General features: G+C 37.1%; 1 protein-coding gene across 1 annotated transcript in view; it reads right to left on the bottom strand.

The window, feature by feature from the left end:
• chrna8 (cholinergic receptor, nicotinic, alpha 8) overlaps nt 1-27,562 on the bottom strand; it is a 135,256-nt gene that overhangs the window by 20,656 nt on the left and 87,038 nt on the right. The window contains exons 4-5 of the mRNA XM_021473897.3: nt 27,422-27,531; nt 4,700-4,779 (exon numbers count right to left, since the gene is read on the bottom strand). Coding sequence (XP_021329572.1) covers nt 4,700-4,779; nt 27,422-27,531 — 190 coding nt within the window. The remainder of the gene's footprint in view (nt 1-4,699; nt 4,780-27,421; nt 27,532-27,562) is intronic.

A 27,562-nucleotide genomic window follows, 5' to 3' on the forward strand; every position in this document is an offset into this window, starting at 1 on the left:
GCGATTTCAGCCGCGGGTGACTCCAGAGGAGCAGACGGCGGGCGAGCTGAGACATGCGGCGAGAGCGCATATGGATTGATATGCCAATGCAGCTGGGCACCCTTCCAGAGGCCCGCAGCCGCATGCCCGCGACACACGGCCCCCCAACCCGTGTTGGAAGCGTCTGTTGAAACAACAACATGGCTGGACGCCTGTCCTAGAGGCACACCGGCCTGTAGGAACGAGGGGTCGTTCCAAGGGCTGAGGGCGCGGCGACACAGCGCAGTAACCGAGACCCGGTGTGTGCCCGCGTGCCATGCGCGTCTGGGGACCCGATCGTGAAGCCAGTGCTGAAGTGGTCTCATATGGAGCAACCCGAGCGGCGTGACGGCGGCTGCGGATGCCATATGCCCCAGGAGCCTCTGAAAGAACTTCAGTGGGACCACTAGTTTGCTGTCGAGCTCCCTCAGACAGTTCAGCAACAGGCGAGCGCGTTCCTCGGAGAGGTGCGCTACCATGGTGATCGAGTCCAGCTCCATCCCGAGAAAAGAAATCCTCTGCACGGGGGCGAGTTTGCTCTTTTCTCGGTTGACCTGAAGCCCCAGTAGGCGGAGATGCCGAAGCACCTCGTCCCTGTGCATAATCAATTGCTCCCGCGAGTGGGCTAAAATCAGCCAGTCGTCGAGATAACTGAGTATGCGAATGCCCGCGAGCCGAAGGGGCGCTAGGGCACCCTCCGCGAGTTTGGTGAAGACCCGCGGAGACAGAGAGAGCCCGAAGGGGAGGACCTTGTACTGCCACGCTCGACCCTCGAACGCAAACCGCAGAAATTGGCGGTGGCGTGGAAGAATGGAGACATGGAAATACGCGTCCTTCAGGTCTATGGCTGCAAACCAATCCCGAGGACGAACGCATTGGAGAATGCGCCTCTGCGTGAGCATTCTGAACGGCAGCTTGTGCAGACAGCGGTTCAAAACGCGCAGATCTAGGATTGGCCGTGACCCACCGCTCTTTTTGGGTACGATGAAGTATGGGCTGTAAAACCCACTCTCCATCTCGGCTGGAGGAACCGGCTCGATTGCACCCTTCGCCAGGAGGGCAGCAATCTCCTCTCGCAAGACAGGGGCGGACAGGGGGTTGACCCTGGAGAAATACACGCCCGTAAACTTGGGGGGCCGTTTCGCGAACTGAATCGCGTAACCGAGTCTGATTGTGCGTATGAGCCACCGCGAGGGGCTGGCCCGCGCTAACCAGGCAGGCAGAGCCCTCGCTAATGGAGTCATCGCTACAATCGCTGACGTACCAGCGGTGGGGCAGCGCGGAGTGGGTGTGCTGATCCGGGAAGCACGAGGGTCCCGCGGAAAAGCTGGAGGAGAGCGATTCGCTCTGGCTCCGCACCCTGACTCCGGAGAGGGGGCTGGAGGGCTGAGGGAAGGGAGACCGTCCCCCCAGCGCTCGTGAGCCACTGGCGAAGCACGTAGAGTCTGCGAGCCGGAAGGCAGAGCGTCCCGGACTGGCAGAACTCGTGCAGTCACATCCGGGGAAGGGAAAAAGTGCTCTTTTACTGATGTTTTGGTGGCACTGAAAAGTACCGTTGTTATCGGGGCCCCGCCCTCCAGCGGGGAAAGAGCAAGTTTCCTCTTCTCCGGATGGCCTGTCTCAGGGACGCTTCGCGGTCCGTTTACCGGACTTAACGGCGCCCTGGGCAGGAGGGGCTGCCTGCTTTCGAGGTGAACGCCGCGCCCGCTTGGCCGGAGGCGCAGGCGGGGGCGGGGCAGCACTCGTTGGCGGGCGCCCTCGGCGAGGAACAGCGGAGGTGGATGGCTCGGCGGGCGGAGCGGGCTTACGGCCACGCCGATAGATGACATTGCCCATCGCATCCGACTGCTCTTTCACCGCCTTGAATTCCTGGGTGAATTCACCGACGGTGTCGCCGAACAGGCCAGCCTGGGATATGGGCGAGTCAAGAAAGCGAACTTTGTCAACGTCGCGCATATCGGCCAGGTTTAGCCAGAGGTGGCGTTCCTGAACCACAAGTGTGGACATCGTCCTCCCCAGCGCACACGCGGCGGACTTAGTAGTCCGAAGAGCATAGTCGGTCGCGGTGCGCAGCTCATGTAATAAGCTTGGGTTGGACCCGCCCTCGTGCAGCTCGGCCAGCGCCTGTGCTTGGTAGCGCTGGTAGGTGGCCATCGCGTGCAAAGCAGAAGCAGCCTGGCCCGCAGCCTTATAAGCTCTGGCTCCGAGGGAGGCAGACAACCTACAGGCTTTGGACGGGAGGCGGGGCAAACCCCGCCACGTAGAGGCGCCGCGCGGACAAAGATTGATCGCGATAGCGCGCTCCACTGATGGGATCGCCTCATACCCCCTGGCAGCTCCGCCGTCAAGGGCGGTGAGGGCGGAGGCACTCGCAGCACGGGCAGAGAAAGGTGCCCTCCAGGACTGCGTGAGCCTACTGTGCACTTCCGGGAAGAAGGGGACGAGAGGCTTCGAAGGCTTCGCCTTCTGGTCCTCTACGTAGCACCCATCTAGTCGGTCCGGCCGCGGAGCTGGGGGATAAACCATCTCCAACCCCACGGCCGAAGCAGCCCGGGAAAGCACGGCTAACATGTCCGCTTCAGGATCCGATTTGACAGCGCTCACCTGCCCGGAGGGGGCGAGCGGGTCCGGATCTTCGTCGGACAGTGAAAGCCCACCCTCCGATGCCGCGTAGGACATCTGATCTCCGGTGTCAGCGAGTGTGAGAGCTACCATCTGGTTAGACGGATCACTCTCACCACCCGAAGCTTGGATGGAGCGCCGTGAGGAGCGAGAGGTCCGCGAGCCCGTGGGCGGCGGATTAGCTCCCGCTGAAACCCTCAGATCTGCCCGAGCGCCCGCTGCTTTTTTAGAACAGGAGGCAACTGGGGTGGCTCGCTCTCTTGCGAAAGTTAGCCGCGATCTTAGCTGTGCAACGGTCATGGCATCGCAATGACGACATGAACCGCCCGCGAGCACCGCATTAACATGCTGGACCCCCAAACATGCAATGCAGTGATCGTGTCCATCATCCGGAGACAGGAAACCCCCGCATCCAGAAACGCACAGTCGGAGCGCCATCCTGAAAAGGACGTGCTGCACGACTGTGTTGCTCTTTTAGGAAAGTTGCAACTATACGCACCGCTCTGGAGGACCGGACCCAAAGAACCGCAGGCAAGGGAGTAACCCAGCTCGACCGTCTGCCACCGCGAAGACCCACTCTGGACCGGGAGACACACTCGTTCGCTCTGAAGTGCTGATCAGCAAGAGGAACCCTCATCGACTCACTCAGAAAGGATCTGAAGCGAAAAGGATGGCGTCTGCTGGCTTCAGGTGTGCTTATATGCTGAGATAATTGCAGATGTCGCACACCTGCGCAAGCTTACGCTGCCAATTAATTTCATTCATTGGCCCGTTCAATACTCTCCAGATAAGCGGCTTCTGATCCGAATCCTCCCATTCATGGCACTGAAGTTCCCCAACCGAAGGGGAACCACAATAGTTGAATATTGAAATCATTTTCATTTTAAACTCTATTGTTTAACCTGCAAAAATAGCATCTGATATTTACTAATTACAATTTTGTAAATTAAATAAGTAAATACAATTAGCTAATAATTACTTTCATGTTTGGAGATAAACAATAAGTGACTTTAAAAATAGTTTAAGGTGCTGTTTGTTTGCAATAATAATAATAATAATAATAATAATAATAATAATAGAAAATGGGTATTGATTGAGAATGAATTATCTCAGTAATCAATCTGATTGATCTTGTTAATATCACAATGACAAGTGGTTGATTAACATCAACAAACATTAATAATTGCTGACAACTGTGTTAGTCATTGATAGCTAAATACACACACACACACACACACACATATAATTGCAATTTAAACAACACAATATGTGCAAAATGAAAATACATACTTTTAGAGATGTATAGATAAGGTAGTAAATTAGAGGATTCATTGGAAAAAATTAACCAAACCATTTCCATTAATTGAGCTCAAAGAATCATGAAATGAAATAAAGTGAAACATTAAATAAATTAAACATTGTTTGCCAATATGACAATTCTCAATTAAACATTGCTTGCCAATATGACAATTCTCATTTTTTTAATGAAGTAGTTCTAAAACAATTGATAATACAATTAAATGAAACAGACATGTAAAAATACTAAAGGACAAAACCAAAAATATTGAACTGTTAATTAATGCTAACTAAATACAGAAAATACATTTTTGCTTAAAATATGAACTAATATCACTTGCTTTAAAATTAAACTGAATGTAGATATTTACAATTAGCACTCACAGTACCAGATCTATTAACAACTTATGCCCTTGGCTTGCACATCTTTATTTGGTGTTAAAACTAAAATCATTGTTATTTACATTGCATCATTACATTTTTCACACAACATTATTTACTAAGGTCCACAGTTGTCAGTTTGCTGGTATTTGTGTCGTTAACAATCTTGTCTTAAATCTTTAATTGTAAATCCAATCAGCTGTTGGGGAACATGCCAAACCATCAATCAAACATCTCAGATTTCAGCCTTGAATTACAGGAATCATTTAGGATTTTAAAATTTCTCTCAGACAACCAAACTGTGACCAAAATTGCACAATGTGAGCCGCGCTTAGGACCATATTTGAGTGGTTAGTAACTGTGGAAAACATATAGTTCTTACCTGGTGGGATGTACTGACAAGCACCTGATGCATTAACTAGGACATTTGTATGGAAGGTGGCATCAAACCTTTCATCAGCACTGCAGAGAGGAGCAGAACAAAGCCCAGTCAAAGTATTATCTGAACCACATCAGTGGAAAATGTTAGTGCCCTGTAATCAGCATACTTAATATAGTGCTTTCACAATGATTCATCAGTCTGACATATTGATAGCTCAGAACACTAAACCAAATTAAAGTCACATACAGTTAAAGTCACAATTATTAGCCCCCTTGTTTATTTTTTTCCTCAATTTTTGTTTAATGGAGAGAAAAAAAATTCAACAAATTTCTAAAGATAATAGTATTAATAACTCATTTCTAATGACTGATTTATTTTATCTTTTGCCATGATGACAGTAAATAATATTTGACTAGATATTTCTTTTCTATACAGCTTAAAGTAACATTTAAAGGCTTAACTAGGTTAGGTTAATTAGGCATGTTAGGATAATTAGGCACGTTATTGTATAACGATGGTTTGATGGTTCAGTAGGCTATCGAAAAAAAAATAGCTTAAAGGGGCTAATAGTTTTGTCCCTAAAATGGCGTTTAAAAAAATAAAAACTCCTTTTATTCTAGCCGAAATAAAACAAATAAGACTTTTTCCAGAATAAAAAATCGTATCAGACATACTTTGAAAGTTTCTTTACTCTGTTAAACATGATTTGGAAAATATATATATAAAAAAAAACTTTCTTAGAACATTAATATAATGTGTATAAAATGTTCCAATGATATTTTTAAACAACTTTCTGACAAATATTTAAATAACATAAAAAATTATTATAACAAAAAATAACGTTAATGCATTGCGTAAAAAATACTGGAAACCTAAAAAAGAACCTTCTGCAATGATGTTTTAAAACACTGAAAATTTTAAAGAAATGCTCTTAGAACACTAATATAATGTGGATGGAATGTTCTAATAATATTTTAAGAACATTATTACTAATAATTAGCATTTACTAATGCTATTAAAAAAAAAATATATATATATATATATATATATATATATATATATATATATATATATATATATATATATATATATATATATATATATATATATATATATATATATATATATATATGAGCAATATCACACAATTAGCAGTGCGATATGGCTGTATATCGGTACTGGTCTTAGTGCCCCAACCAGTGCCGATATACAGCCATATCGCACTGCTACGAGTGTGATATTGCGTTTATACAACAGTTTGATAACTGTGGCCGAACTGTGTATATAAAAATAAAATCAAACATGGAGAGTCTCAAAAACCTTTTTGTATGAGAAACTACTTTCTTCTGCGTTGGATTCAAATCATACGCTGACAGTTAAACAGTAGAGCAAGCATCTTTTAAACTTCAGATCTGTCGTGTCTGCTTTTTGATGGTTGTATGTGGGCGGAGTAATAAACAAAGGGTAAAGAGGCTTTACAGATGCTGATATTACTTAAATATATCACAGCTATCAGCCAATCAGATTCGAGAACTAGACAGAACTACTTGCTGTTATATATATATATATATATATATATATATATATATATATATATATATATATATATATATATATATATATATATATATATATATATATATTATATATACAATTATTATTATTATTATTAATCTTATTTTTATTATATTAATGCATTGTCATTCTTAGAACATTAGAAAATACTATTGTATATCTAAATTAGAAGATTAAGAGAACATTTTTAGATGTTTGATATAGGTAGCATGTTTGTAGTTGGCCAAACTGTCTATGTTTTTCAACCTTTCGGGTCAAAAAAATGGAGTATAATAGGCTAATATCTTAATAACTACTGGTCATACATATATTTTACCACCCATCAAATGCAGTTTTGCTAAATATTGCACCATTTTCTTCTTATTAAGTACTCAATATATTTAACTTGCAATACAAGTATCACCAGTACAGTCACACATAAAGGTAACTGATTGGTCATTATGCAACCTAATACTTTAGCTCCCTGTAGAATAATATATGTGTGCCCTTGTCCTTCCAAGCTCCTACAAGAACAACATTCCCTTGATTACAATGTCCAATTCAATTGACATTGTGGTTACAAGGAAGCAGTCCAGCAGTTGTATTATTCAAAACCCTATTTATAATTAATCATACATACCAAAAGCACCATCAGCAGAATGATTAAGACATGAAGATGCAGGTAAAATCTCAGCAGGGACAAAGGCGTTTGATAAAACCTTTACAACATTGTCATAAATCCTCAGTGACATTTAAGACTTATTAGTTTGTAGGAGATACACAAAATGCTTCTGAATATGCCGTAGTAATTACACATATGTCCTGACCTTTTATTTGACACATTTGTCAATTTAATTAATATCTGGGTTTGTGTGTGTGTGACTAGACACTGTGTACTGTGTGATCATACAAATATGATTTATATATGGATAGATATATATATATATTTAAGTATGTAGAAATGCAACGCAGTGGCACAGTAGGTAGTGCAGTTGCCTCACAGCAAGAAGGTTGCTGGTTCGAGCCTTGGCTGGGTCAGTTGGCGTTTCTATGTGGAGTTTGCATGTTCTCCCTGCGTTCGTGTGGGTTTTCTCCGGGTGCTCCGGTTTCCCCCACAGTCCAAAGACACGCAGTACAGGTGAATTGGGTAGGCTAAATTGTCCAAAGTGTATGAGTGTGAATGAGTGTGTGAATAAATGGTTGCGGCTGGAAGGGCATCCGCTGCATAAAAATGTGCTGCGTAAAAACATGCTGGATAAGATGCCGGTTCATTCCGCTGTGGCGAATCCAGATTAAGCCGAAAAGAAAATGAATGAATGAATGAATGAGCATGTATAAATGCACTTTGAGCACAGATACACTGTTAGACCTTACCAGGCTTTTTTACAGTAGAACACTGGCAACACTGTTGCCAGCTACTCACTGTAAAAGTTTGGTTACGGTAAGTAACTGGCAACAGTGTTGCCAGTTAATTACTGAAACTGAACCATTACAGTGAGTGGCTGGCAACAGTGTTGCCAGTTGTTTACTGTAACCGAACCATTGCAGTGAGTAGCTGGCAACAGTGTTGCCAGTTAATTATTGTAATAGAGCAGTAGTGGTAACTAACTGGAAACTGTGTACAGTTAATTACTGTACTGTAGTGTTACAACTCACAGCATTATACTGCATACACAATAGTATGTCAAGGTGTTACTAAAATTAATTAGTATTCTTACCTGTTATTAATTCTTTAAATTAATTAAGTTGTAAACTCTGACAAACTTATTTTATTGTTTTGGCAGCAAACAAATATAAAACAGAAAATGTATAACAAAATTAAGAAATCAGCAGATATAAATATCATCTTACATATTACTGAGAGCCACAGGTCTGCACAGCAAGGCTGCAGTCAAACTAACGTTTAAGCATGCAAAATTCATATGTCATATGGCTCTGCGAAAAGGAGTGGGATTAAACAAAATATTTAGAGATTGAAAAAGCAAGCAACTGGTCCATAATTTTTGTTCAGAGAGGTCATGGTTTGATCCTTGATTAGTCTCAAGCAATCACATGATGTGATTTTGCAGTTCAGAGTTCTCCAAGCTTGAACTTTCCAATGCTGCAAACTGTAAAATTTGTCGCATGAGCTATCATTCCAGGTCTGCAGCATTCACATGCGTATGAATGGAAGTCTAAAGGGAGAAAAGTGCAGTGTGACCGGGACTTTAAGCTGTAACTCTAATTAAACACACCTGATCAAACTAATTAAGGCTTGTTAGAAATCTACAGGTAATGTTGAAGCAGGGTGGGAACTAAACTCTGCTGCCCTGCAGTTCTCCAGGAACTTGGAGTTTGACCCCCATGGTATATAGCAGGGGTGCTTAATCCTGTTCCTGGAGATCTACGTTCCTGCAGATTTCAGTTGCTACCCATATCAAACACACCTGCCTGTAATTATCACGTGTTGTTCAGGTCCTAATTAATTGGTTTAGGTGTGTTTGATATGGATAGCAACTGAAATCTGCAGGAAGGTAGATCTCCAGGAACAGGATTAAGCACCCCTGGTATATAGCATACTTTTAAAGCAACTGCTAACATTTATCACAATCACATATCCAATAAACACACACACACACACACACACACACACAAAGTGCTGCAGTGCTGCAGTGAAATGTGTTACTCTCTCCTCAATGCTGACCATGCAAAAAAAAAAAAAAAACTGAACAGCAAAAAACACAAAATAATTATTTTAAATTTTAAAGTTTTAAATAATTAACAGCTCTGTCAAATCTCAAAAAGTTTAAAATAATTATAGAAAACAAAAATAAAGTTGGCAACACTGAAAAACCAAAGGATCCAATTTTTTATTGTTATAATTATCTCATGACAACAAACTTTTTTTATTGTTTCAAATATAAATTCATAGGTGGAAACACTGCTCTGAAAAATACTTAGCAACAAACTCACAACCTGGGACCGGACAGTGGAGCTTTTGTGTGTGGATGGTTATGTGTATCATGTTTTTGTTATTCCCTGTGATGATGTGCACATGCTACCTTACTGAGATGATGGAATTTAATTTTGGCTTAGTTGCCAGAAAGATACATACAACTGTTAGCATCTGTACATTATGGCAGTGTGCAATATCCAATAAATACATATACTTAAACAAAAGTAATGTAAGAAGTTATATGAGGAGAGGCTAACTAGCTAACAATGTAGCTTTCAAGTACACAGTTCAAGATAACAACAATATAACTTAAAACACAGCCTTATTTTATAAACCCTCAAAAACATTTGAACACATTTTACTTACTCATTGTAGATTCTTATTTAAAGCCTAAAACATATCAGACTCCACATCTGAATTGATAGACAGAGAATAGAGCACACTCAGCAGTAAACAAATCAAACACCTGGCCAGCATTTTCTGAAAACTCTTTTTAACACCTTTGTGTTTAGAATAAGACGGACAGCCTGTGGGAGTGTGTGGTGATGCCTAAATCATTGTTTTTTACAGTTATTTACTGCACAATCTACAGAGTAACAGTGCAGTAATACTAATTAAACACACCTGATCAAACTAAATCTAAAGGTAGTGTGTTGAAGCAGGGCTGGAACTAAATTCTCCTAGGCTGTGGCCTTCCAGGAGTTTGACACCCCTGGTACATAGCATATTTTCAAAGCAACTGCCTACATTTATCACAGTTATGCACATATTGTTTAATAAAAACAATAAAAATATACTATAATATAAACTTCATCCATAGGAAAAAAAAAAAAAAAATCTGATTCTCATGTCGTTCCAAATCTGTAGTAATAATAAAAAACACAACAAATATCATGATTTATACATTTATTTAGGAAAACCTTTATACTGTTAATGGCACTTTTACTTGCCAGTTTTCCAGACAAATTCATTGAGTCTCTGCAAAAATGTATGTGAGTGTTGTTTAAGATATATATATATATTATTATTATTATTTTTTTTTTTAAAATAACACATTTTTACTAGTTATTTAGCAAAATACTAATATTCAGTTGAAAGTGCAATTTAAAATCTTAACTATAGGTCAAACTAGGCAATTAAATTCGATTAATTATAGAAAAAGTAAACAAAGTTATAAAAATTATTGTGACAATTTCTTTTCTCTGTTTGAATATTTTTGCCTTTAAATGCATTTTGTCCATATCTTACACTTACCTTTTAATAAGCTCTGTGGCATTGGTTGACTCCTGATACTCAATGTTAAAAACATAAAAGGAACCAAAGAAAACACAGAGATAAAATAAATATAAAATAGGAACATAAAGCATCAGAGTAGATGGAGCAGTAATGGTTGAACAGTAATTCACCATTTATTATCACAGTAAATATCTGTAATGGTACATAGAGTAAATTACTCTAATTTATTCTTTGCACTACAGAATTTCATACAAATCCTGCTCCTTTTACAGTAAAATACTGTTTCTTTTCATTACAGCTAAACACTGGCTATTTTACAGTTATTTACTGCATAATCTACAGTAAGGGTTAACAGTGTACTACATGCCTGCTGAATCAGAAAATAATAAATGAATAAAAGTACTACATGTGGTATGCATGTTATATTTATATGAAAGGATAATGCACCATGACATCATACAGCCACATTATAGCCAGCATTTGTCTTATTGAAAAATATCTTCTAAATTAAATTTATTATTTTTGTTGTATTTTTAAGGCACTGAAATTGCTTTTGCATGTAACAAAATGTAACTGCAGGACTTTTTTTCTGCTATTGTTCATGAGGTGAATTCAAAGGTCTCAAATCTAAACTTAAACTTTGTAAACTTTCTATGTACACAAAAGGCTTATTTCTGTCAAATATTGTCCACACATTTGTCTAAATCTTCTACAGCACTTCTACAGACAGTGGCCACTTCTACAGATTGCTATTTACCTCAGGTGTGGCTTATCAATAAGCTGATTATCATGATTATTGCACAGGCATGGCTTAGGCTGACCACAATAAAAGACGGCTCTAAAATGTGTAGTTTTATCAGACAGCACAATGCCACAGAATGTTGTAAGTTTTGCGGGAACATGCAGTTAATGTTCATTTATTAACCATAAGCTATTTACAAAGGCATTCGCAGTGTATCCAACCAGCCTTACAACCACAGACCACAGGTAACCACAACAACCTAGGATCTCCACCTACAGCATCTTCACCTCCAGCATTGTTTGAGACCAGCCACCCGGACACCTTCCACAACAATTGGTTTGCAAAGCCAAAAAAAAAAAAAAATCTGCACAAACTGTAGAAACCCTCTCAGGGAAGATCATTTATATAATCGTCATCCTCATCAAAGTCTTGACCTAACTGCAGTTTGTCTTCATAACCAACTTGAGAGGGCAAATGCTCACATTCAATGGTACGTGTCTGGCACTTTAAAGAGGTTTTATCGTCATGGAAGAATCCTGGTTTTGAAAAAGGGGAAATGGCAAATGTGTATGGCATTGTGTGGGTGAGTGGTTTGTTGATGTCAGCGTTGGGAATCATGCAGCTCATGTTGGTTGGTGGGGTTATGGTGTGGGCAGGTTTATGTTTTGGACAAAAAACACATCTTCATGCTATCAATGACATTTCAATTAACAAAAATACCACAATGAGATCCTGAGGCCTGTCATCCTGTCATTCATCCACCAACATCATCTCCTGTTGCAGCATGTTAAGTGGAGGAAAGAAGAACCTTGCTCTATTGAGATAGCATGAAGTTAACAGCTTTACAACCTATCATTACTGTGAAATTTCACACTACAAAGTGTGAAACAACAATACTGTAGATTGTTCTCATGTTACATAAAAAACATTCAATCTCTCCAGATAACATGTGAATGGTGTTAGTGTCTGTCCCACACACAGATATAACCCAGACTCTGCATTTCTTGCAGATGTTGATTCATATATTTTAATTACTATTTTTTTTAAATGTCACCCATTGAGCATGTTAGGGATGCTCTGGAATCTGGATTAACATACTGTATACAACAGTGTGTTCCGATTTCTGGCAATGTCCAGTAACTTTTTTACAGCCATTAAAGAGAATTGGTCAAACAATCCCCAAGAAGACACAATAAAAAACCTGATTGACTATGTGACAGAGATGAATTGCACTGCGTGAGACAAATGGAGTCCACACCAGATATTGACTGGTTTCTAGTTTCCACCCCCAACTCCAATCTCCTATCTTGGCACAGGAGAAGTGCTTACTAAGGCAGATTAAAACAAATGTATTAACAATATTTGAGAGAAATAGGCTTTTCAAACTTTTGGATTTTTGTGTTCGGCTCATGAAAAATGGGAGTAAAAACAAAAGTATCGCATTAATATTTTTAAGTGTATTAATGTACTCACCAGCCTCTTTATTAGGTACACCTTACTACTACCTAATTGGACACATTTTGCCTTCAGAACTAATCTTTTATGGCATAGATTTAACAAGGTACTGGAAATATTCCTCAGAGATTTTGCTTCATATTGACATGACAGCATCACGCAGTTGCTGCAGATTCGTCAGCTGCACATCCAGTATGCGAATCTCCCATTCCACCACATCCCAAAAGTGCTCTTTTGGATTTAGAACTGGTGACTGTGGAGGCCATTTGAGTAAGTGAACTCATTGTCATGTTCAAGAAACCAGTGTGCTTGTGCTTTTGTGTTATTCTGCTGAAAGTAGCCATCAGAGGATTGGTAAACTGTGGTCCATAAAGGGATGGACATGATCAGCAACAATACTCAGGTAGGCTGTGACGTTGACACAATACTCAATTAGTACTAATGGGTCCAAAGTGTGCCAGGTAAATATCCTACCACCACCACCAGCCACCTAAACTTTTGATACATGGCAGGATGGATCCATACTTTCATGTTGTTGAAACCAATTTCTGACCCTACCATCTGAATGTTGCAGCAGAAATCAAGACTCCTCATCAGACTATGCAACGTTTTTCAAATCTTCTATTGTCCAATTTTGGTGAGCCTGTGCAAATTGTAGCCTCAGTTTCCTGTTCTTAGCTGACAGCAGTGGCAACTGGTATGGTCTTGTGCTTCTGTAGTCCATCCACCTCAAGGTTGGAAGTGTTGTGTGTTCAGAGATGCTCTTTTGCATACCTCGGTTTTAACGAGTGATTGTTTGAGTTACTGTTGCCTTTCTATCAGCTGGGACCAGTCTGGGCATTCTCCTCTGACCTCTGGCATCAACAAGGCATTTGTGCCTACAGAACTGCTGCTCACTGGATATTTTCTCTTTTTCTGACCATTCTTTGTAAACACTAGAGATGGTTGTGCGTGAAAATGCCAGTAGATTAGCAGTTTCTGAAATACTCAGACCAGCCTGTCTGGCACCAACAACCATGCCATGTTCAAAGTCCCTTAAATCCCCTTTCTCTCATTCTGACTCTCGGTTTGAACTGCAACAGATCTACTTGACCATGTCAACATGCCTAAATGCATTGAGTTGCTGCCTTGTAAATTGCTGGTTAAATTTTCTGTTAACAATGAGTTGGGCTGGTGTACCTAATAAAGTGGCAATGAGTGTATATTTTCAGATAGAAAAGTTTTAATAATCTTGTGTTGTGCTTATAATTGTTACCAATGAAATTATATATATGAAAAAATATATGAAGAAAATGTGTCTGCCAGAACTTTACCATAAAAACATAGTGATTTACATACTTCAGACTATAAATGTAAGAAAAATTTGCTTGTTCTTAATTAAATGTTCACCTTTTCCATCTCCATTTCCCTCAAACTTTGAAACGACTGTTCATAAACAGTATTTTGTGTTTGAGAACAAGAGATTGATTACCTGTTACAAGCCATAACATTCTAACACCAAATGTTTTTACAGTGCACAAATTTAGCAAACGTTTTGTAACAACGTTGTACATATCTGGGTAAAAAGGACTGCTAAACCTGCTTCTTAATATCAATACCGTGAAGCCCTTTCAGTTTTAATATTGTCTGTGAATTAAAACACAAATGCCATCATATAAAATTAAATAAGATGCCAGTCACATCTTATGACTTTCCTTCCAAGCTTCACTTAAAAGTTTATTTTTCAGAGTGAGAAGATGACAAAATCAGATTCACATTATTGTGAGATTTTAACTTTGTCTTTGCTCTTTGCTGTCGGACATCAAATTTGACCTTTCAGCAACACAGCCAAAGTAATAATGTCTCTAATCCTTTCCGTTTCCCGGAAAGCTGTCTTTTTTATGGTGGTTTGGCAAATTGCAGCCTGCCAAACTAAAAAGGGGTCATCTGGCTAACAGTTACGAGACAGCAAAAAAGAAAAGAAAAAAAGCAATATGTAGATATATGACTATGACACCGGATAATTATTTTAACAGCAATTAACCCAAGAACAAATTGCCACTTTTCCATACAAATCATCTGTCACAATGATGCTTGCTGAACACAAAATATGCATCTCTTGGTAACTCAAAGGCTAATCATCTAACAATATCACACACAGACAGTGATTGCTGTGCTTGCATTTAACAGGAGTTTTTGGAAAATCCTTTAGATTAGTAGGTCAACGTTACAACCACGATCCAACTTAAACAGCTCATATGTTTTACAATTCCTTTTGGTGGATTACAGCAGCTTTAGGCTCACATTTGCTCCCCTCATATACATGAAAACCTTACAAGAGCAGTTTTATAGAATGAATGCTCTTTTGTATACATTAATAGCTGACGTCATGTTCAGCTGTACTGCTGATGTGGACAACAGATGGTTCTTTGTTAAGTAGAGAAAAGAAGCATCTTGCCCTACTGAGATAACATGAAGTTAACAACTTTACATTGTGCACGATGTCATTACTGTGAAATTTCACACTACCACTATACATTGTTCTCATGTTACATAAAACACATCCAATCTCTCCAGATAACATGTGAACATGTAACATGTGATAACCTTTTTATGCCTCTTCAAATCATGTCAAATCAATTGCATTTACCACAGGTGAACTCTAATTAAACTGCCGAATCATCTCAAGAATGATCAGTGGAAACAGAATGTGCCAGAGCTCAAATTAGCTTCACGGCCAAGGTTGCAAATACTTACAGTATGTACATGTGATTTTTCAGTTTTTTTTAATTATTTTTATTTTTTTTTATAAATTTGCAACAATAAAAAAAAAAAAATCATTTTCCACATTGTCGTTATGGTCTTTTATGTGTAGAATTTTGAGGAAATAAATTTTATCCATTTTGGGAAAAGGCTGTAACGTAAAAAAAAATGTGGAAAAAGTAAAGCGATTACTTTCTGGATGCACTGTATATAACCCAGACTGATTTTTTGCAGATTTATATTTATGTGATTTATATTTATTCATTCATTTTTTTCGACTCAGTCCCTTTATACATCTGGGTTCGCCACAGCGGAATGAATCGGCAACTTATCCAGTATATGTTTAACGCAGGGGATGCCGTTCCAACTGCAACCCACTAGTGATTTATTTATTTATTTATTTATTTATTTATTTATTTATTTATTTATTTATTCTAACTCCATTTAAATTATGCTGTGTATCAGTTGAGCTTCTAAGCAAGTTTACTATGATAGAAAAAACATAAATCATATAGACATATATGGTAGACAAATATTAGAATGTATTTAATAACATAATCTGCTTTTCATTTATATTCACTTTGTTAGGACAGGGCTTTACAGATGCTGCGTTAAATTCAGAAAGCATCATCCCTGTTCCTTAATCCCTTCAGAAGGTTGACCCTTTGAGTGACAGCTTTGATATGATGACACTTCAATATGGCGTCATTTTTGCTTTTACTCTAAAATGCTCTTCGCTAATTTAAGGATGGGAAAATCCGCTTTGCGCCGTGGCGCATGGTCTAAGAGGGTTGAGTTTATTTTCTTAATGAGTTATAGGTGTGTTTTGAGAATAACAAATTAGAGTCTCATCTCCCATTCCCTTCAAGAGCCGGCTGCATCGTGCCAAGTGCATTTGCTATTTACAGGAAGTCTAAGTGGAAAAACTGAGCATTTCACAAGCAAACAGAAAACTGTTAAACAGAGCATCTACTGCGTGAGAATGAGAGATAATGGATCACTTTCATTTTCGCTCTTGGATAGGAAAACCTTTACGCACAGACATCAATTAGTCTATAAATAATTAATTGTGTTTGTTAAGCGCAAATATTCGTTTCAAAACTATTTCTAAATTCAGTTCTAATTTCCCACAAACGAATAAATGAACAATAATAACGAAGTGTGCTCAAAAACCTGAGTTATATCCTAAAACACATGCTGTGCTCCTTATGTTCTAAAACCTGCAGGTGGGCAAATCTAAGCTTGTTTTTAATAAAACAAATATAAATATGGATATAATAAATAATACTGCTAATAATAATAACATTATACAAAAGCAAATTGTTATGAATGAACTGAAAAAGCCTCCCGAGATGAAGACATAAAAGCAGTGATTTTTCATATTTATATAGGCTAGAAAATAATATGTTTTGTAATATTTTAATCCTTTATATTTATATCCTATATCTATTCTTATTATATCCTATATATAACCTTAATATTTAAATTTTTTCATATGTAAAGATATTTGCCTATTGCTCTCTTGTGTGTATTAAGCAGTGTGTAAGCGAGGCGCAACTCTGCGCTGGAGTTTAGACCGGGTTTGTTTTGGTCTAATGAAAAATAGCAACGCGTCAGCAATGCGCCTCAGAACCTCTTCCTTTTTAGACCAGAATGCCTATGGGCGCACATATGAACGCTAATGCATTTGCTTTTTAAACAGCGTGGTGCAGCGCCTTAAAACCACTCTTGCGCCAAGCTGAAACTAAGACTATTGCGCCGTGCCTTGCGCCACATTGCGCCTGGTGTATGATAGGGCCCTTTGTCACAGCTTGACAGGAACTTTCACAGTTCAGTTCATGGATCACTTTCTTCCTCCATTTTACAATTGTAAGGAACTTAAGTGTGATTAAAATGGTTGTCTCCTTGTTTTCTATAGCTTGCAAATTATGTATTTAGTTGTGTTTTGTTACTTGTAACAGCTTCACGTGGCTTGTACTGTATCTGGTTATTTTTTTATATTCTCATATCGCATCTAAAACAATGTTGAAAACGAGATGCATGCCGCTTTGTTTACAGATTTAAATGCAATTGTGAGCTTGCCGTTTGTCATTGCTATGGCCACCTTCAGAGACACTGTGCTTTAAAGTGTGAGGGAAAGTTAGTGGTACTTTCTCTACCCACAGATAAGACTGTGAAGAGTGAAAAATGGCAAAAAAAATACCTTGCAAAAATATCTCAGCATTATAGCCCCAGCCTTGTGGATTGCTATGGCTGTTCCTACACAAGTGCAGCAGTCAAGTTTCAAAATAGTTCAGCTTTTGCCACAGTGTGGATTAATACTGAATGTGTGTCATTGTTAGGAATAGAGCAATATGCTGGTGTTAAACTGCATTGCTTTAATGTACTCCTGCATTGGGCTCACACACGCACTCTGCACTTTGACTACTTCAAAAATGTTGATAAGCTGTGGTGGGAATTTCCGTGGTGGTGTTGTTGAAGACCCCTTAAAACCAAAATATGACCTTTTAAATGCATAATAGGGGCTCTTTAAACGGCATACAATATTTGTTCTTTTAGAATAAGTCATAATTGTTTAAACCACGTTGGTTTCCATATAATGCTTTTTTTTTTAGTAGAGGAAACACCCAATAAGTGTCTGGGAATATCTTTCCATCTTTTTAAATTATCATTATTATTCATTCATTTTCTTGTCGGCTTAGTCACTTTATAAATCCCTGGTCGCCACAGCGAAATGAACCACCAACTAATCCAGCACATTTTTATGCAGCGGATGCCCTTCCAGCCACAACCCATCTCTGGGAAACACACACACACAAACACTCATACACTACGGACAATTTACCCTACCCAATTCACCTGTACCGCATGTCTTTCTTTTGAAGTATTTATTTATTTCTACAAAATACATTTTTTCCCCAATGAGACTAGGTTGAAACTATAGCTTAATTGGCACAGATGTCTCTCGTTTAATCAGCCCCACTACATCCATCCCTATTGAATATTCCAGCTAAATGCATCTGGCCTTGTCTTTAGAGGTTTATCCTCTTTTGACTCATCCTCAAAGTCAAACAGCTAAGTCAGCATCTCTCCTGGGTGTCCTCTTAATGCATTCATCTTACTATGCCATGATGTTCTAGCAAATGTCTTCTGCCAAGAGGATCTTTGTAATTGGCTGAGTGATGCAAGTGGCCATGGGTGGTGTTTTAAGGTGTGCATGATCTGGCATAAATGAAATGATGTAGATTAAAAGCTCTTCCTCAAAGAGCAAGTAAGTTATTTTAAAGCAGCTTCAGGAAGAGGTGACACCTGTCAGGCCAAGACCAAAGACATTTGCATAATGCAGATTTATGAAGCCGGGCCATAGAGAAGACAATTACTGCTGTCAGTCAGAACACACAGCAGCCCGCTTCTCTATCACACACACATACAGCTGCAATTCCAATTATCCATGGCAAATGTGTTAAATTAAAGCCAAATTGAGGAGAATTTGCACTGCGTATATGCTGGATAAGTTGCCGGTTCATGAATGAAAAAAAATTGAATAATAATAATAATAATAATAATAATAATCATCATCATCATCATCATCATAAGAAGAAGAAGAAGAAAAAGAAAACATTTTTTTTCAGGCCATTTTGTGAATTCTCTATATGGTAACAATATATATTCAAAAATGTTGGTCAAAGCTGTATATTGTCCTATCCTAACAAAACATAGACCACTAGGAAGCGTACTTATTCTCCTTATTAATAAGTTTCCTTTGATACTTTCAAGGATGCAAACTATTGAAATGCTTTTAGTGAGGCGGCAAATGTTTTTATTACATTGTCTTTCAAGCCCAGTAATTGTTGTCACTAATAAAATCATCCAGCTGCAATCTGCTCGATAATTGAGTGTTGTACACAAAACCAATTTGTAGTTCCAGTTCTACAACAATATGAAAGCTTATGCTCTCTGTTTAGATACAGTTGAAGGCAAACTTATTATATATTTTCCAATATTTCCTAAGTTTTTTGTTAACAGATCAAGCAGTTGTTTTTCTTGTTTTCCTTTGATAGTGTTGGGGGTAATCCACTACAAGTAATGCGGGTTACGTAATAATATTACTTTTCTAAGTAATGCATTACTTTTAAAAAATATGTAATATTATTTGAGTTGCTTTTTAGAAAATGTACTTTTTAGTTTAATGAATTAGCTTTTAAAAAATAAATTGCTGAATTAAAATGAAAGTATTCACAATGATTCATGCAGTCAATGAGAGTATGTGTTAATTATTTTGAACGCATTGAAGAAAAGGAAAAGAGGATTGTCTCAGTGGACAAGAATTTTACTTCAGACAAATATCACAAAAATAGCAAACACATTGCTTTAAACTTTCAATGATCTGTATATACAGCATGTATGGCTCTGGGGTCAGGAAGTTCTCAGATAACATTATCCTAATTTTTTTATGTGTTTTTTTTTAAATGTAAGTAACATTTTTTTTTTAAATATAAGTTTTTATGCCTTATTTCTCTTAGTTTGGATTAAATAAAAGCAGTTTATTTAATCGGCTCAAAGATACTTTGTAGTGTGCAATTTAACAAAATTGCCTCTAGGAGTCTCCAATGGAAATAAAACAAGCACACACAAGAAATGCATGTACGCCAGGCATGAAGTTGGCGTGGACCAACGCACATTCTCATGTTAATTTCATCATAAGTAAATGCAAATGTGAGCGTGAAATCTGGCGTACGCAAAGTTTTTGTGCATAAGCAGCGTTGATACATGAGGCCCTGGTCCGGCGTTTCACGGCCTGCATGAAATCTGCATTGTTTCTCTTAATTTCGAGATTCTACTAATGGCCAGATTCTCCTCTGAAGCACTCGGGCAACTCTGTGCTGTTTTTTTTTTTTTTTTTAAATGATACATTTTAAAAATATTAACTTTAGGTTCAAGTTCCCAAATTTTTATTTTTTATTTTTTGGATTATCCACAGAACAAATCATAGTTCTCTAATTAACTTGCCTATTTAACCTAGCAAACATAGTTAAGCCTTTAAATTGCACTTTAAGATGAATACTAGTATTTGAAAAAAAAACTAGTAAAATATTATGTACTTTCATAATGGACAAAATAAATGAGTCATAACTAATACGTATTAAAATTGCATTATTAATATTAAATATTTTCACATAAATATCACTTTTATTATTGTTATGTTCAAAAAATTTTGAACAAAAATTTCTTTATTTTTTTGTTCAAAAAAAGATTAACAATTTCATCGGAGGGCTAATAATTTTACCATCATCTACAAATTCTATATTATAAGCCCAGATTATTTCACAAACAGGACATGTAAACTCTTTTTAAACCATTTAGAGAAATGAAATTGTAATGGACACATTAAAACACTGATCAATTTGTAGAAAATAGATTGCAAAGAATGCATTCCTGCTGAATACCAACAACTACCGAGCTGCTTAAAAAGAACAAAAGAATGAAGTCTTGTAATCAGTGCAGTCCATTACATAAAGAGAGGCTGTTGGTAGAGAAAGTGAAGTTGACCTCCGAGCTCTGTTTAAATAATACATAACACTGCATCTGTCCTCTCTCTGCACACAAACTCACGGCATGCATGTTTTACATCACTGATGAGGGCCGTTCAAAGGGAAGTGAGAGGGTTTACACTGCTACACACAATGCATTAATACGTTTTGTATGTTGTATGCTGAAGCGTATGTCGCACACATTCTATATCAGACTAATGTGTGAACGTCAGCACATTAAAAAGTCTTTGTACGGTACATGCACTTTTTTATTCAGATGTGTTTTCTGTGCCACCACTGCAGTGTAAACAATGGCTTTTGATGTGTGATGAGGTAGTTGGCGATGCCCAGTGCTTTGAATAATTTATGTTTCTTGAGAAAAATGTGTTTGGGTTGTAAATATAACTAAAGAAAATATGACAATACCTTATACTGTGAGTGAGAACATGACGTATGAATCAGATCAGAACACAAAAAGACACAAAAATGAACATCTTCCTTGTGATATTTCCTCTACTTGAACTATCAGCAAGATACAAAGAGCTTATTTCTTTTAAAATGTATTTCCAATTCTGTTGGCAGACAATTTTATCCAAAAGAACAAAAAAAATCTAAATGCAATATTATAATTTCGATTTAATGCAGTATACATTACAATGTAGCAGCATTTGGTGAATTGTATTGGGTTCTGTAGGCATAGGGTTAAAAAAAAACTAAATAGAAATGTTTGTGTGGGCGACACGATGGCTCAGTGGTTAGCACTATAACCTGTCAGTAAGAAGGTCAAGTCCTGGCGGGATCAGTTGATGTTTCTGTGTGGAGTTTCAGTTGAGTTCACGTGGGTTTTCTCCGGGTGCTACGGTTTCTCCCACAGCCCACAAACCAGGAAAAATGCTTTGTAATGCATCACAAGGAAAAACAAGACTCAGCAAACAGAGTGTGTAAATGAGGTATTAATCATCATGAGCTTCCAGCTGTGTGTGTGTAATCAGGAGAATCAAAAATGTCTGTGCTCCTCGTCTCAGACCTTCGAATGCTACCACCATTCGTTGCATGTCAGCATACTGTCTTCAGAGCACAAGTAATTTATTAAATAAATAAAAAAAGATTCATGCAGCTTCTCCTACCGCAGCAAATTCTGTTTTAACTGTTGATATTTGGTGCCAGTTAATCAGGAAGTGATGATATTGTTCTCTTTAATTGCACGTCTTTTATGCAATATTCCTGTTTTGTGGATGCATTTAATTTGCATCTTTGGATGGAAACATAGCTACTAACAGTAAACAAGTGATAGGATTTCTGTGAGAGACTAGAGATGTACTATGAGAGACTACTACTACTAATGTCTTTATACACTATACAAGCTGTTTTATAGACTATACAATCTTCTTCGAACTTCAGTAATTCATTCATTCAAATTCTTGTCAGCTTAGTCCCTTTATTAATCCGGAGTCGCCACAGCGGAATGAACCGCCAACTTATCCAGCAAGTTTTTACGCAGCGGATGCCCTTCCAGCCGCAACCCATCTCTGGGAAACATCCACACACACATTCACACTCACACTCATACACTACGGACAATTTTAGCCTACCCAATTCACCTGTACTGCATGTCTTTGGACTGTGGGGGAAACCGGAGCACCCTGAGGAAACCCACGCGAAGGCAGGGAGAACATGCAAACTCCACATAGAAACACCAACTGAGCCAAGGTTCGACCCAGTGACCTTTTTGCTGGAAGGCGAAAGCATTACCTACTGCGCCACTGCCTCACCCCACTACAATAATTGCTGTTCTCTAATTGTAATAGCCATGTTTTCCATCAAATAAAGGGTTTTGTCTATAAATCAAGCAGAATTAAATTAAAACGGCCTAGAGTTTTCTTTATTATTTCAGTCACATAGTCTCTTTCTAACTCTCTTACTTTTGTATTTCTCCTTTTAGATCTTCTCTGTCATTTCTTTTCAGAAAAGCGACACTGTTATCATCAGGAGTTGATGATCTATGGGTAAAAGCAACTAATGATGTGTGTAATCCTTTCTCGCCTCACTAACTTCTCTGTCTGATTTCTTCTCTTCTCTTCCTCTTTTCTTGTGCTATTCATTTGAAGCTGTATAGGTTTGCTATTAACTTTGTCTAGTTCAATAAATATATTTATTTTTTTATCAACTACCTTGTATTTTTCATCTTACATTTTATTAGGATTGTTATGAAAAGTGTATTTGTATTGTGTTGTTCTTGTTATAATGTGCTGTGAAAACAAAGACAAAATGACAATTGTTAAATCACACTTACTGACGACAATAAATGGAAGTAAAGTAAAAGTAAAGTAGTTACATGGAAATAGAGTAATTGTTATCTGCTCTGTGTTGTGTATTACTGTGTGCTTCTATTTGATACAGTGAATTTATAACAGCTAAGAGGCATAGTTAGGCAAGATTAGAAATAAATTAAAGCATCTGTTATAAATTCACTGTAAACCATGGTTTTAAGGGATTTATTGCTTATTTAAAAAGGTTATTTCATATATGTAGGAAGGTTTAATTAAATAAAGCTAGGCTGATAAACTGTTTCATTTGCCTTTGTAGGTTTAAATAAGGTTCAACTAATCATAATCAAGGACTGCAACTAACCTGCTGTTTAAGAGGAGAAACAGTGTAACTTATCAATCAAAAAAAAAAAAAAAAAAATAGACATATTTGTCAGATTATGTCAAGTTTAATTAGGATCACTGGTCTCCTGTGTAGAATTTACAACTTCCAAAATGTGAATGATGATTTTACTTTGCTTTTAAAAAGTAAGTAAACTCATTATAAACTTAGTAAAGTAAGTGGCTATTAAACTGGGAAAGGAGTGGAATAAATGTTATAGAAAATTAAACAGTGTGTATTTTACATGAAAAAAGCCATTTGTAGCCAGTTATATTTAAAAGTTAATATTTCTGCCATTTCCACAGACATCCGCATGTATTTTACAAACCATCAGTGTTATGTTTTGCTAGTAGTTATGTTTTTTTGAATGTCTAAAACTTAAATGAAATTGTATTTGTTTGAAAAATACTTCTTGTTTTATGACCAGAAGCATGTCCCTCAACCCCTTTTGAGCTGCCAGATTTGAATTTGAGCAGTTAATGGCGTGCATTATTATCAACCCAGGCTCATTCTAAAAAAAACTTACAGCTATATACATTTCTGGAGAGCGCCAAATATGTCCCAAGAGCTACACTTTTTTTTTTTTGTTTTTTTTTTTTTTTTGTTTTGCGAATCCACCAGAGTCTGCTGTGTATGCTTTTTCAGATCTCAAATTTTTCAAACTGCCTGCTGTTCTCGCGTAAATCCCCAGAGGCTACTGTCGACTGACTGACTGACTGACCCTGACCTTAAACCCAACCAATAATGTTTTCAAAAGCACCAATTGACTCGCCCACCCACTTCCCTAGACCCAACCGACAGTTTTAAAAAACAATCCAGAAAAAGAAAAGCCCTCACCTGATTTTTACCATGTTTTCAGATTTTACCACATTCTCATCCTGTTATTTCTTCTGAAAACATTCTCTGCTGGACTCACGCCTTGTTATTGTGGACAATCTGGTAACAGTGGGAAAGCTGTCCATTTGGAGGTAAGCGGTCATACTGTCCTGCAGCATTGTTTTAAAGACGAAATGCAGCCATGCGTATGTTTGGCTGCATAATTCGCAATCTTCAAAAATGTATAGAGGACTACTTTTTCAGAGCGAACCTATGTTGGTTATTATGTTTTAATCACATCGCAGTGTGATTGTATGCTTTAGAAACTGGCCAAGGCTGATCACCTTGGTTGTGTGCTTGAGAGAGTTAAATATGAGATATTAAAATGTAAAAGATTTTTATTGTCTACATCGAGGAAAAAACTTAGGAGACTTTGGTGGAATCTGCCTCATTCCCTTAATGGTCAGCTCATATGCTGTAACCTTGAGCATGATCTGTTTCTTTGCCAGTGAAGCATTCAGATTTCTGCTTATAAAGTCCCGCATGTAAATAGTGACTGTGCCATGGCGTGAAGGATTTTTAGACCATGCGCCGGGTGCGCCGACCATTTTCTTGACTTTAAAATAACAAAAGTGGATTGAGACATGCGTGCACCTTAAACCATTTGCTTAGATCATTAAAATAGAGCCCCTTTAAGCTGATCCATGAACATAATTTCTTTTTAAGTATATCAAAGCAATTTAAAAACAACTGGTTTACTCACTTTTTAAATAAAGTCAACTAATCTTTTTTTTACAGTGCGTCAATTACTAAATTAGGGGGCACTAATTTAAAAACCTGTAATCTGCCTGCTCAGATCTTCACCATTCTGATGGCAAGACATATTGAAACTGGCACTAAACAAAAAGAGTTTACAAAAGCAAATGTCAGCTGTTGTGGAAATGTTTCAGCTGAGAGGACACATAGATCTGATGAAAGCTAAGCTGTTAACACTCAAACAGTTCTCTTTTTTTATTTGCATGCGATAAAGGAAGATTATGTCTCTTATTAGACATGTTTTAAAAATATTGTTTCCAAGAGCTTTTATTTTTAAAGCCCTTTAGTTACTTTTTTCCTTTCAGTACTTTAGAATTTAAATAATAACATGATTTAATTAAATTCATAATTCATTATTATGAGCTAGCCTTTCTGAGTGTAAATGTTTATTGGTCTTGCTGTTTTGTTGGCAGGTAGATTTGTAGTATTCTGTGAGTTATGAAGGAATGTAAAATTAAATAATTACCTCTGCTGTCCCATATTCGTAATGTGTTTACGTAAAAAGGTTTCACTGCCAATGGTTTTATTTCAGTGTAAGAGGTGAGAGCAACTAAATTGAAAAATGATGTTATAATACTGCATCAAAGATCAGTTCCAACTTCCATTCAGACGAAACAGATGGTGACTCAAATGTAGTGTGTTGACACAAGGCTTGTTTTTAAAGCCCACCCAAAGTTTAACACAATATAAAAATAGTTCGGTTCAAAATAAAAATGATTTCATAATTTATTCTATTGCACATGTTTGTACCTTAAACCATGTTTAAACCTTTTTAATTTACTCATCCTCCACTTAAAACCTGTAACCATTGATTTTTTTTTTCAAAACATATTTTCTGTTCAATAGAAAAAGACAAAAGAAAAAAAAAGTGTTTGAAACAAGTCGGGGGGGGGGGGGGGGGGGGGGTGGGGGACTAAATTACAGAATTTTCATCTTTGGCTGAACTATTTTTTTGAGGGTCCATATATTTTGATAAAGCACAAAAGTGCACCAACCCTTTTCTGAGAGTATATGTACACGTTAAAACTCATAAAATATTTTTATAAAAAAAAAACATATTTGTTTTAGTTCAAATGTGTGTTCCTGGACAACAAAAAAGAAATGTCTTTTTTTTTAAATTGAGATTTATGCATTATAAGTTTTCCATTTTTCATTATTGTATGGTATGTTAGTATTGGGCAATATTTGGCTCAGATTCAACTGTTTAAATATCTTGGATCTGATGTTTCAAAAAAAACGAATAACAAAAAAAGTAAAAAAAATGCAATTGCATATAATTAAGCTAAATTTCTTTTAATATATTTACAGTGGAAAATGTACAAAAAACTTACTAAATATTCTAATGGTCTTCTGCAAAATCATTAAAATTAAAAAAAAAAAAAAAACCTAAAACTAAAAAAAGAAAAATCAATAATGTTGACTCATACAATGCATTTTTGGCCAAAAAGACTGCATTAATATTATATTGTTGTGTATATATTTTTATTATTATATTATATAATATTATAATATATTATAGCATGTCAACACACAATGTCAACACATACTGTATATACACAACCGGTCAATAGTTTGGGGTCAGCAGGATTTTTAAATGGTTTTAAAAAAAGCTTATCCTGCTCAACAAGGTTATATTTATTTAATCCAAAATACAGTACAAACTGTGAAATGTTATTCCAATATAAAATAACTGTAGTTTATAATTTAATTTAATTATTTATTCCAGTGATCTCAATGATGAATTTTCACTTTTATTACTCCAGTCTTCAGAGTCACATGATCATTTAGAAATCATTATTATTATTATTATTATTATTATTATTATTATTATTATTATTATTATTATTAATAATAATAATAATAATAATAATAATTATTATTATTATTATTATTATTATTATTATTATTATTATTATTATTATTATTATTATTATTATTATTGTTGTTGTTGTTGTTAATGCTATTAGTAATAAAAGCAATAATCACTGGAGTAATAATTTCATTTAAAACTACATACAACAGGAGAGCAGTTATTATTATTATCTAATAAATATTTAACAATTTAACTTTTTTTCTACATTTAATAAACGCCACCTTAATAATTTTCTTTAAAAAAAAAAAAAAAAAAAAACTGACCCTAAACTTTTGATCGGTAGAGTATGGAATTTTTATACTGTATACTGTATTGTAATATATCATATTTCTTTGTGATATAGAAAAAGTGCATGCCATTCTGTCTTTGTTACCTGTTGTACAGCAGAATATCTGGTGTCCAAATCTGATTGGATGGGAACCGGAGGGTCTGGACACCAGGATAGTTATCCGGGTTCCAGCTCAGATAGACATCTGTCCATCCCTGAAAACACAAAACATACATCAGATTCACC

The sequence above is a fragment of the Danio rerio genome, chromosome 1 (assembly GCF_049306965.1).
Source record: "Danio rerio strain Tuebingen ecotype United States chromosome 1, GRCz12tu, whole genome shotgun sequence".
Taxonomy (NCBI): Eukaryota; Metazoa; Chordata; class Actinopteri; order Cypriniformes; family Danionidae; genus Danio; species Danio rerio.